This window comes from Cotesia typhae, unplaced genomic scaffold, assembly GCF_013202065.1.
Source record: "Cotesia typhae breed Kobodo isofemale line unplaced genomic scaffold, CoteBio_Ctyphae scaffold_121, whole genome shotgun sequence".
In the NCBI taxonomy this organism is placed as follows: Eukaryota; Metazoa; Arthropoda; class Insecta; order Hymenoptera; family Braconidae; genus Cotesia; species Cotesia typhae.
Genome location: NW_027423773.1, coordinates 5317607 through 5333825, shown reverse-complemented (window position 1 = coordinate 5333825; position 16219 = coordinate 5317607). Strand labels below are relative to the sequence as shown.

At 38.2% G+C, this 16219-nt stretch overlaps 2 protein-coding genes across 2 annotated transcripts in view; one reads left to right on the top strand and one right to left on the bottom strand.

Annotated features, from left to right (window-relative positions):
- Lmx1a (LIM homeobox transcription factor 1 alpha) overlaps positions 1-16219 on the bottom strand; it is a 271702-nt gene that overhangs the window by 127739 nt on the left and 127744 nt on the right. The gene's annotated exons all lie outside the window — the stretch shown is intronic.
- On the top strand, positions 12-1042 carry LOC141533544 (uncharacterized). Its single transcript, XM_074252473.1, has 2 exons — positions 12-430; positions 518-1042. Exon 2 carries the CDS (start codon positions 543-545, stop codon positions 1026-1028), a length of 486 nt encoding a protein of 161 aa, XP_074108574.1. The 5' UTR covers positions 12-430; positions 518-542; the 3' UTR covers positions 1029-1042.

Sequence of the window (16219 nt, the reverse complement as noted above, 5' to 3'; positions counted from 1 at the left end):
TTTAAGAAATATTGCAAGCAACAAATTGCAATCTGCAGATTGACATATAAATTTTCCTTATGTGTTCGCTGTGGATTGAAAAATAATTAAATATAAATTACTCATCATTGAAGAGGTTAAGTTGACAGTGGTTTTAGTGTACAGTGGATTGTTAGCCAAATTAGCGTCAGTTGATGTCAACTCTCACTTGAAGTTTACCAGTTCTGAAAAATATCATCTATTTGATAACTACTCTGTTGATCTACAGTGTGTGCAACAAGGAGGTTTAAGTGACACTATTCATGACTGGCTAATTACCTAGTGATTTACCATTTACTTTACCTTCTATCAGTGATAACTTGTCAGTAAAGTTCTATCAAATTCTTTCTGACCATTTAATTGTTATGACTTGAGAATTTACAAGCACCAATAGTGTGTGTACTGAGAAGGTGTAAGTTACACTATAAATAACTGGTTATCTATCTTGTTCTAACTAATAACTTGAAACTTGATATTAAATTGTCTGATCACCTTACAGTAATTTTACTTTCAATCTTCTGGTTATGCCATTGGTGCCTGACACATGTATTAAATGCAAGAGACCTGTTAAATCATCTGTTATTTGTAACACTTGTCAACAGCATTTTCATCCTGGTTGTGCACGAGATTATGTAAAAAACAGGCCGCTGACTGATTGTTGCAGAAAACAATTTAACTATCTCCTGGGAAATTTAGAAACAAAAACAAGACTTGCCTCGATAAAATCTACTAGCTCTAATACCTCTTCAGTTTCCAGTTTCAAATCTGCCAGCTCTTCTCGTCTTGATCATACATTTAAAGCTCGCGGATCTACCTCACTTGTTCGTTTATCAACAGCTCGTGTATCAACCTCATTGAAATCACCTGTCACACCAAATACACCGATATCGATTGGTCCAGACTCAGTGTTTCATTCACCTATCACACCTCCAACAATGGCCCAGCTACCTTCAAATTGGTCTGAAAAGTCGCTTGACGATAAGATGACAGCTATGATGGAACAGTTTTGATCATCCAACATGTTGGTAAATAAGAAACTTGAGGAACTTAGTACGCAAATCGCTGACCTCAAAGATTCGCAAGCTGCTACTGTGTCTGACCTTTCGGAAGTTAAGGAAAATGTTAAAATAAATGTTGATTCAATTTCGAAATTAAACTTAGACATCAAAAAATTAAAAGAAGACAGTAAAACTAACATGAATATAATGCATAATAAACTAGCTGATCTGAGCAAACTAGTTACTCTTGAAAACAGTGTAGCTTCATCTACTTCATCTCTATTAGGAAGTACTACTGAGTTGGTAATCTCAGGTATTCCTGATTTAGTGGCTGATAAACTATCACCTTCTGAAATTCCGTCCGCTGTTTTAAATGCTCTAGAGTTACCACATTTGGTCAGCGATGTTTTGAGTGTTCGTAAATTTGTAAATAAAGATAGATCTAAACAACATAAGACTACCTATCATTCCTACATTATTGATTTGAAGTCTTCTCGAGTACGTGATTTCATTATAAGTTCGAAACGCAAGTCAAAAATCTTTTGGCTAAAATTGTGTTTCCGGACTATGTTGATCAAAATTCCACATTTGCTATATACGTCAATGAATTTTTATTACCAGAGACACATAAATTACTTTTACAAACTAAAGAAAAGGCTAAGTTAAAAAGATCAAGTATGTCTGGGTGACAAGTGGACAAATTTTTGCTAAAAGAGAAAATGGCTCTGAAATAATTAAAATTAAATGTGTTTCTGATCTCACTAAACTAGATTAACAGTCAACTGATTCAACTAATAGCTCAACTAAAACTGCCTGAAGAGATTGTAAACTCATCTAGTCTTGAAGTGTTCAAAAATAAAATTTTTGACCATTTGTTGAATTTGGATTATTAATTTTATTATTGTAAAGTGATAAGTTCTCTGATAATTACTGTTAGATTCTAAGTGTTAAATTCTCCAACTTTGTTCTTTTATCAGCTGTTATTAATTGAATAACTTATTGAGTATGTTAGTTGAATCAGATAAAATAAATATAAATTTTTATATTAGATCTTTATTATAGTTTATGTAATTATATAATTTTTCTATTATTATTGTATTTGTAAATCATATTGTATTTAAAATTGCCATTTGGCTTGTGCTTTGGCATTAATAAACTATCAATCAATCAATCAATCTGTGTGTGTGTGTGTGTGTGTGTGTGTGTGTGTGTGTGTGTGTGTGTGTGTGTGTGTGTGTGTGTGTGTGTGTGTGTGTGTGTGTGTGTGTGTGTGTGTGTGTGTGTGTGTGTGTGTGTGTGTGTGTGTGTGTGTGTGTGTGTGTGTGTGTGTGTGTGTGTGTGACCCTCTTATAACTTTTGAACGGCTTGACCGATTGTATCGCGGTTGGTACCATTCGAAAGGGCTTCACAGAATGCAGATTTCCTGAAAATTTGAATCGATTCAAACTGATAGATTTTGAGAAATTTAGAGAAATCTAAAAAAAAATGCGAAAAAAATTTTTTTCACAAGGGGTTTTATTGGAATAACTTTTAAACGGCTTTCCCGATCGATCCCAAAAACTAATCAGCTCTCGGCCTTAAACAATTACGTCGATCGCCGTCGGTCCGGTCAAAATGGGTTCATTCATTCGTGAGTTATCGTTGACGAAAGAAAGCCGAAAAATGTGTTTTTCCAGAATTACTTCGAAATTCCTGATTTGATCACACTAAACTTACAGATTCTTTATGAATCATAAAAAATTGCGCCGAATGCTGCCAACTGCGTAAAAATCAATTCATTTATTAAAAAGTTACTGCAGTTTAAAAATTTGAAAAATTGTATTTTATCGAAGTTTTATCAGACTTTTGAGTTCGAAGTGCTCAAAAGCATAGAAAAGTTGTCCCTCTAAGCTCAAGGAGCATAAAGTAACACAAGAATTGTATTTTTGAGCTTGGAGAGCTCAAAAACATCAGTAGTGCGGTTTTAAACACTTGATATGAAATTACCGGGAAGTTGCATGGATGGCCTTCAGGATCTACCATTTTTCTAATTTTTTCTTCTGTTAGACGAAGAAAAACCAGCAATTTCAGTCAGACAAACGTAACAGTCTTGCGAACTTATGGGTGAAGTCCAGATCGTAGAGACTGTAAATTTTAAGTTTACTCGTATTCTGTTTTTCTCCCGTCGTATCAACATGCTATTACAGCGACAACAAACATAACCCGGGACCCAGGCCGAATCAAAATTCGTAATTTGAATCCGAAAGCATTTCTCATAAATTTTTTTTAATCGTTCGGAAAACGCTCTACGGTTTTTCGCCGGTTCAAACTCGCCAGAAATGTAACAAAATGAATCAGGACTTTTATTACAAAGATAGGAATTACTTCTTGTAATGGTATACTCTTCAGTAGCCAAGTTTTCCACTACTGAAGAGCTGCAGTTGCTTGATAACGACGTCTGCGGGCCTGCTTTGTCACCCTGACTCCCAGAAACCGGAGACGCATGAGAGGAAAAGACAGAGTCGTGAAAAGTTCGAGAGGGCTATAAGTAATATTGAGAAAATTTTTAATAAAAATAAAATTATTTATTCGATTCAAAAATTAAGAAATCTTCTAAACTTAACTTACAAACGAACTTAATCGTGCGAACCTTTCACCTACGTAAGCACTCGCCAGATAATCTTACTACTAAATCTCAAAGTAACACTTCATTTCCATAAGCCTCGTCAAGCTGACGGAATACCAAAATTGACCTCGTCAACCTGACAGAATACCATAATTTACCTCGTCAACCTGACGGAATACCAAATAACATAATTTCCCTCGTCAACCTGACGGATTATCAACGAAAACATTATTTATCAATTTCCAGATAACATCGTCCACCGGACGCTTACTTGATTCCTCAAAACTCTCAAAATACTCAAAATTCTTTTAATTATTACTCAATGTAATTATCAAAATTTTACGCTCAATATTTCTTCGAAACAAAATATCAATTTCACTGAATTAATTCTTTGTCAATTTTATTACTGAATTTATTTACCAATTTTCCATTACCAATTCATAAATCAATCTTCCCATTGAATTCATTTCTAAATTTTTCAACAAAAATTTCTTCATAAAAATTATCTATCAAATTTGTTTTACGGATCTTACTAGCTCGAAGTCGAAATTACTTGTCAAAATCGAACGGTAAGGGAAGGCCCTGATTTACTGTGGCGGCAATAAGGTGGTCGATAACGACCATGGGAAGTTCGATTTACCCTGTTACAAATTCTAACAACTGTGGACAATTGAATTGTCACGGGAATCTGTATTCTCCGTGTGTGTTCTTCCTTGCGTCTGAATTTAGCAACAGATCCACACGCGGTGTTGTAACAGGGTAAATATACTCCGAATCGATAAGTCGCCGGATATGGATAATTGTTCGACGCAACACTGGCGCGTCTCGTTCTTCGGGCCTAAAGAGAGAGTGAGAGAGAGTAGTTTTGGGTTATTACAGGTGAGCTGTGCAGTACAAAAGAAGAGAAGTGATGTGATTGCCAGACAGAGTGTCATGGAAAATCATGAAAGACCGATCCCCGGAGTAGTGACGAGACAAAGAAATCCAACAATAACTGGTACTTTATTCTCAAGCAGTGAGTTAGATCGTCGTTTTTTACAACAAGGTATCAATGACCGCTGCGCGGGAAAATAGAGGACCGCGCTCTACCTAACACTTGGTTGACTTTTTCTGTTCATTTCTTAATTTAACTAATTAAGCGACAATAATTCAAGTTTGTTTTATTAACTAATATTTGTTAGTTTCGACTGAGTGATTTTCATAGGGATTTATACCAAAAAGTCATTCAGTCGACCTTGAGGTGTAAAATCATTTAATACATTGATAGTAAAAATTTCAATTAACGGAAATTGATCAATTTAATTTATTTAACATCTGGAATAGTTTTATTAATCGAACTAATTTTTAGAACCGATTAATTCCGGTAAGACTAATGATTTATTTCTACACTTAAGAAAAACCGACAAGTGTCTTCTCACGAATTCTTGGTCAAGCCTCGGTAGATATTTTGCATCGCAGTTAATCCGAGTACCTAAGGTCATAACAACCAAACCAGCGAATGTTCTAGCGTCTATTTTACGTACGCCAACCTTTGTCGATTTTTGTAATTGAATATTTTTAACAACGAAAATTATTGAATTTTATAGTGGAATTTATTCTACTTGAATTAATTTATATTATGAAACAATTTAGTTCGAATAAATTTTTTAATGTTACGACGCGTTATGTCGAATTATTGATTTTATCAAATGGGAATTATTTATGAAAATTAATTTGAGAGATATTCAGAATTTAATTCTTAAAATCGTATTGGGATTAGATTAATTTCTGCGTATTAAATTATTGAATTGAACTTAAGTTCATAAAGCTATTTAGTTAAATTAATTTGTCATTTTATCGAAAAAGATTTTATAAATTAGTTACCAACACGGATATTAAGTCCAAGGATCTACAGTCAACTCCTATGATAAAAGTTTATTAAAAATTTATTTATTATAGAATTTATTACGAGTGTTAAATATTTTAGTTTGGTTTCTTTAATTGGAATTAAATTCTTAATTTGGAAGTATTGTGTAAATTAATATACTGATGACTGAATATTTTAGTTCAATTTTTTTAAGATTGAATTAAATTCGCAATGAATTTCAAATTAATAAAAATAAAGTCAATAAGCTAAGTGTGGATTATGTGATAAAGATTGTGTGTGAAATCTTCATCAATAGTACGACTAAGAAAATCGATAATTTCGCCGTACTTCGTGCTGATTCAAAGAATATTTTTTTGTTTCAATATTAGACGTTTGCATAAAGGGAGGTTGAACAATAAATCATTTATTAAAATTCCTGGTCAGGTTTTTTCTCAATTGATTAATGGGTAACAAATTAATTATAATGCAATTTTTTGTGAAATTGCAGGTATAATCGGTATAATATGCAGTTGATCGACAACTCGTTGTTTCGATCCAGCCCTTCACGCATTCTGACACCAAAGACCAATGTTACCGGGAATTATCCAACACCTGAGCGGGTGGAAGCTTTTTGGACTGTGTTGTATGGAGATCAACCAAACGTGATCGCCAATACTCCAGCTCTGCACGACTTCAAAGCATTCCGTCAGGAACACCGTCGACAGAATGCTGATGAAGAGAGCCCTGCAGTCAGTGTGGATGAAGTTCGTTCAGCTCTAAATGGCAGCAAAAATTGGGCTGCCCCGGGACCAGATGGCATCAATGTCTTCTAGTGGAAGAAGTTAACTTCTACCCACCTTCACCTGGCCCGTATATTTACATCGTACATTAGAGCTGAAGAACCGATTCCAGACTGGCTCGTGGAAGGGCGAACCGTACTGATACCTAAAAAAGGTGAATTGTCGAACGCAAAGAATTACAGGCCTATCACCTGCTTGAATGCGGTTTATAAAATTTTCACTAAAATTTTAAATAACCGTATCTTGCAGGAGATAGAACCTGTATGGCAACGGATATATGAACAGCGTGGCAGGAAAAGAGGCTTGTCAGGTTGCAAAGAGAATCTGATAGGGGATCGATGTGTCTTACAAGATGCGATCTACTATCAACGCAATCTGTCGATGGCCTGAATTGACTATCGCAAGACATTTGACTCAAGTCCTTATGAGTTGATTTTATATTTACTCAAATGCGTGGGGGTCAATTCTGAAATAGTGGAATGCATTCGGCGTACGATGCAGCTCTGGCAAACGCGTTTTCACATTGGAAGTAGAAACGCATTGCACGTCACCGGAGTTGTAGAATACGAACGAGGGGTTTTCCAAGGCGATTCATTGAGCCCTCTGATGTTTTGCATTTCACTGCTGCCTATATCTGTTGCTCTCCGTAAAACTTGTGGGTACTCTGTGGGGCCTCCGGGTGATCGAAAATATTCGATCACTCCTCTGCTTTACATGGATGATCTGAAGCTATATAGTGCTAATGAAGATCGTCTACAGGCGGCCCTTAAAATCGTAGCAGAGTACACACGAGATGTCGTAATGTCTTTTGGGTTAGACAAGTGTGCGGTCGTACACCTGGCGAGGGGTAAGTGCTCTGAAACGGGTGATGATGTCGAGTTAGTAGATGGGAGCGTCTTAAGACAATTAGACGCCGGAGAGTTGTATAGATATCTAGGAATGGAAGAGAACCGCATGCATGCGGTCTCTGAAGTCCGAGCAACTCTCCAGAGCGAGTATGTTAGGAGACTCCGGAAAATTTGGTCCTCCGAACTTTCCGGCAAAAATAAAGTCTCTGTTACTAACATGCTTGTTTCACTTGGTTCTCTCCGTCTCTTAAGGAAAATGACTTTGGCCTGCTGCACTCACTAACCGCCTTGTTGTGCGGAGTGGTGCAGCAGTAATGGATGGCGCTCAGGCTGGGCCCTCGGAGAGTCGGACTCCGGGGAAAACCCCCCTGAGCAATTAATAACAAATAATAATAATAATAATAATAATAATAATAATAATAATAATAATAATAATAATAATAATAATAATAATAATAATAATAATAATAATAATAATAATAATAATAATAATAATAATAATAATAAAATGCGATGCTTGCTACGTGGCCTCCAAGCGGCGCATCGCGGGAAACGCAGACCATAACATCAGGTCTGTAGGCGAACGACGTAGCCCGTGCAGTGGGCCAACTACCCACTGCATGGAAATAACTGAGTTACCACAAGATACCAACTCAGAAGTGCTCCCCACAACCGGTCCTTTTCGGATGAGGACCATTCATCAGGTGGGAGGAGCACGCCGGACCCGATGAATGATGACGACCCTGGCGCCTTAAGGACTTACTTTAAGTGGACGGAGGAACTGAGAGTCGATCTCTTGGTGTGCTACCAACGTAGCGAGCCGGGGGTGAGCGGCTATATGGCCCGGATGCACACTCTTTGGAGTGATATGCATCCGGAGCTAGCGCATTTTACGCCCAAACACCTGCGTAATTATGCCGCTCATCTTCGGCGAAATAGAAGATCGCTTGTGCCGGACAGAAGGCAGTCTAATAGACTTTCCTTTCCGGCGCAACTACACCAAGAGCGACGCCGTTCCTCCTTGGACAACAACAATCCCTTTGTAGGACGGCAAGTAAGTATATCTAAAAAGATAACTTACTCCCAACAACAGCTTGACGCGGTAAATGAAGATCTCCGTGCAAACATCCTGGAGGATTCCACCCTGCTCACTGTGAGCCAGGTTGTGTATGGTGCAGAAGTTTCGGCTTTTCCGAGAGAGAGACAATGTCTCTCGATCGAGGCAAGGTTGAAACAGCGCATCTCACAACTTGGCTTGAAAATTGACATGTCCCGGAAACAGGTCTCCCGCATTCAGTGTGTGATTGAGTACGACACAACTCAAACACCATACACGCCCCGAATTCGGCGCATTGCTGCTGAACTTCGGTGGCGTCATCACACACTGAACAAGAGTACTCTTCATGTCATCAAGGAAGAGTCTCTTAATAAATTGCGGGCTCTAGTGGCTGCTAAAAAGTCATTAGAGAAAAGGCTGAAGCGGTTGGTCGACAACTCGTTGTTTCGATCCAGCCCTTCACGGTTTCTGACACCAAAGACCGATGTTACCGGGAATTATCCAACACCTGAGCGGGTGGAAGCTTTTTGGACTGAGTTGTATGGAGATCAACCAAACGTGAACGCCAACACTCCAGCTCTGCACGACTTCAAAGTATTCTGTCGGGAACACCGTCGACAGAATGCTGATGAAGAGAGCCCTGCAGTCAGTGTGGATGAAGTTCGTTCAGCTCTAAATGGCAGCAAAAATTGGGCTGCCCCGGGACCAGACGGCATTAATGTCTTTTGGTGGAAGAAGTTTACTTCTACCCACCTCCATCTGGCCCGCATATTTACATCATACATTAGAGCTGACGATCCGATTCCGGACTGGCTTGTAGAAGGGCGAACCGTACTGATACCTAAAAAAGGTGACTTGTCTGACCCTAAGAATTTCAGGCCTATCACCTGCTTGAATGCGGTTTATAAAATTTTTACAAAAATTTTAAATAACCGTATCTTGCAGCAGATAGAGCCTGTATGGCAACAGATATGTGAACAACGTGGCAGTAAAGAGAGGCCTGTCAGGTTGCAAGGAGAACCTGATAGTGGATCGATGCGTCTTACAAGATGCGATCTACTATCAACGCAACCTGTCAATGGCTTGGATTGACTATCGCAAGGCATTTGACTCAACTCCACATGAGTTAATTTTATATCTACTCAAATGCCTGGGAGTCAATCCCGAAATAGTGGAATGTATTCGGCGTACAATGCAGCTCTGGCGAACGCGATTTCACATTGGAAGTGGAAACGCATTGCACGTAACCGGAGTTGTAGAGTACAAACGAGGGGTCTTCCAAGGCGATTCCTTGAGCCCTCTGCTGTTTTGCATTTCACTGCTGCCTATATCTGTTGCTCTCCGTAAAACTCGTGGGTACTCTGTGGGGCCTCCGGGTGATCGAAAATATTCGATCACCCATCTGCTTTACATGGATGATCTGAAGCTATATAGTGCTGATGAAGATCATCTACAAGCAGCCCTCAACATCGTAGCAGAGTACACACGAGATGTCGGAATGTCTTTTGGGTTGGACAAGTGTGCGGTCGTACATCTGGCGAGGGGTAAGTGCTCTGATACTGGTGATGATGTCGAATTAGTGGATGGGAGCGTCTTAAGCCAATTAGACGCCGGGGAGTTGTATAGATATCTAGGAATGGAAGAGCACCGCATGCATGCGGTCTCTGAAGTCCGAACAACTCTCCAGAGCGAGTATGTTAGGAGACTCCGGAAAATTTGGTCCTCCGAACTTTCCGGCAAAAACAAAGTCTCAGCTACTAACATGCTCGCTGTCCCAGTCTTACTATACTCTTTCGGTGTCCTGAAATGGACCCGAAAGGATTTACGAGATCTCGACATCAAAACCCGTAAGATCATTAATATGAATCGGAGCATGCACCCCAATTCATCAGTCGCCAGATTATACCTCTCCCGGTCCATCAGTGGGAGAGGTTTGCAGAGTTTGGAGCGGCTTCACGACCGTTTGGTCCTGGGTTTAACTCACGAAGTTGTCAATTTCACTGCAGACGAGGATGACTTTCTTATGCAAATTGTACATAAACATGAAAATGCGCATAAGGGGTCATTCTTGTATAAGGCAGCAATATATGCGGCAAGAACCCTTGGTCTTGGAGAAATAAACGCTCTTATGGAACTCCGAAAGGAGGAATTTAAGAGCGTCATCAGGAACGCCGAGGAAAAACTACTCCTTGGCGAACTGATGGACAAGTCCATGCACAGCGTGTTCTTTAAACACGTGCGTGATCATGGCTTGTCCATCCAGCTGACGTTTTCCTTCTTAAAGTCAGCGGGCCTGATGTCCGAGACTGAAGGGTTCATATTTGCCTGCCAAGATGGTGTCATTAACACTCTTGAGTACCGTAGCAAGGTGCTCCAGGTGCAGCTTCCGGACACGTCCTGTAGGAGGTGTAGACAACATCCGGAGACGCTTATGCACCTTTTGTCGGCATGTCCAGTGCTGGCGAGAGGTGCATATATCCAGCGTCACAATGCTGCCCTGAGAGTACTGTACTACTATCTTCGTCATTGCTACGGTATTGACGTGACACCAGTGCTGCCTTATTTGCCAGGAGATATTCCCCAGGTTGTTGAGAATGACAGTTGCAAAATTTATTGGAACATGCCATTTGCAACAACCCGGCGGATAGATCACACCAAACCTGATATTGTGCTCTTCGACAAGGCCACTCATGACATTTATGTCATTGAGTTCTTGGCCCCGGCTGAATACAACATCTCAGCCAAAGAAGAGCACAAAAGACAAATATATCAGGATCTCCTGTTTGAAATTGGTAAACTTTACCCAGGTTACCGTGTCAAGCTTGTCGTCCTGATTGTTGGCGTCCTAGGAGGGATGAAGCAGTCTTTTGTATCCTCACTTGCCAAAGTTCCAGCTTGCTCATCAAAAGCTGAGTTCTTGGCAGTTAGGATGCAGAAGGCTGTTTTACTTGGTTCTCTCCGTCTCTTAAGGGAAATGACTTTGGCCTGCTGTGATCACTAACCGCCTTGTTGTGCGGAGTGGTCCAGCAGTAACGGATGGTGCTCAGGCTGGGCCCTCGGAGAATCGGACTCCGGGGATAACCCCCCTGAGCATTTAATAACAAAATAATAATAATAATAATAATAATAATAATAATAGCTAAGCCAATGTCTCGAACACAATTTACATACAAGCTTCTTCAATATTTCTTCTAAGTGTTTGATAGACAAGAGGGTTAGCCGTACGGCTTATCGCGCATGGAGTCTTGTGTGCGCGGGAGTTCAAGTAATCATTTTTTTTTGTCAATTATCAATTTTCTATTTAATAATGAACGGTTCTATTATGATTTTCTATAAATGTATATTTAAATAACTGGAATTAAAATTCTTCTTTATCGATTATGGAACAAGAAGTAAAATTTTCACTATAAATTTTCTATAATATCGAAAAAGGTGTTATATCCGGCGTTGTCCTTATATAACACACAGGGTCTCTCTTCCTCGACGAAAAGTGCAGCGCTTGCTCCTTATAAATTTCGACAACCACTCTGACAGCACCTTGATTACGATATGAGCGCACTGTCCACGTTCTATCCACGTTCTGCCAAATTTCCATTTTTAGACCAATAACAAAATTCAACTCCCTTCCGAAAATGCGATCGGGGTGTATAAAACCACTAAACACCACAGATCACTTGATCAGTCTTTTATTAAAGAATACGAGGAAAGGTATCCTCGTAGAACCCGTGTGGGTCCTTGTACCGCGTCACGTATGAGGCAATGTAAAACACTAGGTTACTTACACACAACTCTAAATTCATTATTATCTTTTGATTCTTTAAATTATATCTTCTACGAACCGCGCAATTGTGCTCTTCGAGCTGTATCGAAGGCCCCGTTTTCCGTAGTGATATCTTTATCTAAAATTATAACAATTCTATCTATTATTTATTTCACGGCAGATCTAAGTATCTGTCGGTGTCGTCACTCTAGTTACGAACTCATAATTAAACACTGTAAAACATAGAAATAAGTGATAGTTCATAAGTGAAATACTGTACATTGATTGCGTCTAGCCCATAGGGCAAATAATTGAATAAACCATAAAACTAGAACTTCTGGCTCACTTCATTCTAAATTAAGATCCTGAACCTCTATAAATACACCGATCTTTACCACGAGAGAAGGAGAAGAAATCATTCCAGAATCTACCAATCGACCAATTCAAATCCAAATCCGCTAGAAAATTCGTAAAGGACGACTGTGAGTTCAATATTTGTTACCGACCTCCCTTTAAATTTGCCGTTGGAACTTCTGGTTACCGGGAGGCGTTCGAAAGCCACAATAAAAATAAAACTCTTGTAGCGTCTCTACCAGAGAAAATCTATCTATAACGTGTCCGAACCTTCTCAAGGCCCACTCTACCAATAATTATTTAAATATAATTAATCCGAACATAACAAACGTAACATTAAAAGTTAGAAAATAACAACAACCATCACCAATCACAATTGTACAATTTATTATTCACAATCATAACAATTATAATCAGCATAACGCATAAACTAAAAGACGATTTATGTATGACATCTTCTCACTACCTTCATAAAGGGGTTACATCGGTTTTGTTGAAAAAAAAATTAGGAAAACGGTTGATCCTGAAGGCCATCCCTGCAACTTCTCGCTACTTCCGTAATTAAGCGCTCGAAATTGCACTTATTATGTTTTTGAGCTCTTCGAGTTCAGGTTTATTATTACGGTTCCTGGGACCGGTCCAGAGCTGAGAAAACTTATCGTAGTGTAGAGAGAGTGGAGGAAAGTGCTGTTGAATAATAAAAATTCAATTAACAAATTAGCCAATATTTATTAACAAGAAAAGAAAACTTAACAATAGCGTGACTTATTAAAAATTAACAAAATTACACCCACTCACTCACACCGTCCACACTTAATAAGATAAGTATTCTCGCCGAACCCATTTCGATGTCTACCCGTCGATTTCTAACACGTGTTCCTTTCGGTGTCTACACGTGTGAAATTATAAACTAACTAAACGAACCAAACAAACTTAACTGTTTAATCACCCTGCAGAAAGACCAATCGTATGCAAGGGGTCGTTGGCTGACAGGAGTAATAGCCCAGTGACCAAACGTAAACCTAGATGTTCTGCAGCAGACTCTCATAACCCGCTCAAGTTACACCAGTAACAGCCCAATAATTACTGTGTAATTTACCATTAACAACGATTGTTTTGTCCGAGAATTTGCAAAATTAGTTTTGATAAGTAATTTAATTACAATAATAATTTTAATAATTAATTCAGAAATTATTAATTTAAAATTAACGACGAAAATTAATTAATTATAACCAAAATTATTAATAAGAATTCTCTACATCAAATCATTTAAATTTCTGGAATTGATGTCCACGCTGATAATTATTAATTTTTAATAAACTATAGTAATTTTAATTTGTCTAAATATTCCACAAACTTAAATTCAATTAACTAATTAACACGTAATAATCTATTTTGTAATTTAAAAATAATTCAATCAATATTATGTTACGTTCTCGTAAATTTCAAATTTATTTAAAGTTTTCTAAATATATCAATATTAATATTAATATTAAAAATCATTAAATAATTATTTAAATCATTTAATTATTATCCGAGGTATTTCGTAACGGAAATACCTCGAGATAACAGATTTATAGAACGTCAACGCAGCCTAGTAGACTAAACAGTCTACGTTGTGGGTTTTGGACTGCGTTGATGTTATCATAGGGTAACCTGCGATGCAACGTTGCTTAAATTCATTATAAAACTCATTGTAAGTATTATTGTATGATACATTCTGTTTCCAGACTTCCTCTGGAATAGCCAGTCCGAGGACTTAGCAGAGAAGGAATCTCTGCTGGTCCGAGGCTGAACCTGCCAATTCCTTATTAATAAATACTTCTTTTTTAATTGTCAATCAATTAAAATGGGTACTTATTAAAACCTTCAACCAGGGTTGAGAGCGCTTATCAGCGTTTCACCCTGGTTCCTTTACCTCGAGCGCTAGCCAGCGTTCGGGTATCCTATCCAAAAATATCCTAACTATTACCCCCAGGGTAAGAGCGCTTATTAGCTGTTCTCACCCTGGTGAAATCGCCCAGAGCGCTAGCCAGCGTTCAGGCACTCTACCCATTATCTACCTGTAAGCAGGTAAAACAAAAGTAAAATATTAAAATATATTTTATTTATAAATTAAAAATCTGAATTATCCAAACTTATATGTAAAAAGTACTTCGCGGATAAATCAGTGACATGACCCACCTGGTGTCTATCGACTTCCTAACGAGGTCAAAATCTGGACATTTAAATAAATTATTTAAATTTAAAAATTAATTACACCCATAATTTGGGAACGTAACAATTATTATTATTATTATTATTATTATTATTATTATTATTATTATTATTATTTGTTATTAATTGCTCAGGGGGGTTTTCCCCGGAGTCCGACTCTCCGAGGGCCCGGCCTGAGCGCCATCCATTACTGCTGCACCACTCCGCACAACAAGGCGGTTAGTGAGTGCAGCAGGCCAAAGTCATTTTCCTTAAGAGACGGAGAGAACCAAGTGAAACAAGCATGTTAGTAACAGAGACTTTATTTTTGCCGGAAAGTTCGGAGGACCAAATTTTCCGGAGTCTCCTAACATACTCGCTCTGGAGAGTTGCTCGGACTTCAGAGACCGCATGCATGCGGTTCTCTTCCATTCCTAGATATCTATACAACTCTCCGGCGTCTAATTGTCTTAAGACGCTCCCATCTACTAACTCGACATCATCACCCGTTTCAGAGCACTTACCCCTCGCCAGGTGTACGACCGCACACTTGTCCAACCCAAAAGACATTCCGACATCTCGTGTGTACTCTGCTACGATGTTGAGGGCTGCTTGTAGATGATCTTCATCAGCACTATATAGCTTCAGATCATCCATGTAAAGCAGATGGGTGATCGAATATTTTCGATCACCCGGAGGCCCCACAGAGTACCCACGAGTTTTACGGAGAGCATCAGATATAGGCAGCAGTGAAATGCAAAACAGCAGAGGGCTCAAGGAATCGCCTTGGAAGACCCCTCGTTTGTACTCTACAACTCCGGTTACGTGCAATGCGTTTCCACTTCCAATGTGAAAACGCGTTCGCCAGAGCTGCATTGTACGCCGAATGCATTCAACTATTTCGGGATTGACTCCCAGGCATTTGAGTAGATATAAAATCAACTCATTGTGGAGTTGAGTCAAATGCCTTGCGATAGTCAAACCAAGCCATTGACAGGTTGCGTTGATAGTAGATCGCATCTTGTAAGACGCATCGATCCACTATATATTATTATTATTATTATTATTATTATTATTATTATTATTAGTAATTATTAGTAATAAATGCCAAGGCACATGCCAAATGGCAAGGTATGAAATACAAAATAATTTTTGTGTAACTGTAAATTTACAAAAATAATACAAATAATACATGAAATTAACAAGTGTATAAATATAAAAGTAATAAAAGAATGTGTTATGCTTAACAATATTAATAATTTGAAAAGTGCATTTGGTAATAATTTTATGTTTAAATTGTAGTGAGATTTAAATAAGTCAATTTCCTAATTGAACTAAGAGTTAACTAAAAACTTGTATATAACTAACTCAATAAAACAACATAACATAACATTGCACATAAACTCAGTAATGTCAATCAATCTAGAAGTCATTTGATAGAAGGTAGTTAAAAATGTTCTTTTTGAAAACTTCTAAAGAACTTGCATCTAATACATCCGGTAGAAGATTTTGCCATAAACGTATTGCTGATATAACAAAAGAATGTTCTAGGCAAGATTTTGTGAACTTAGGTATTAAAAAGTTTAAATTGTTATTTTTAATTGCAATTCTTTCTGAACGCCTATAATCAACATCAATGAACATTTCTCTTAAATAAATAGGCTTATCAATAGTTAACAATTTATAGAAGTAAGTTACTAAGAAGTACGATCTTCTAGATTTGACTGACAGCCAACA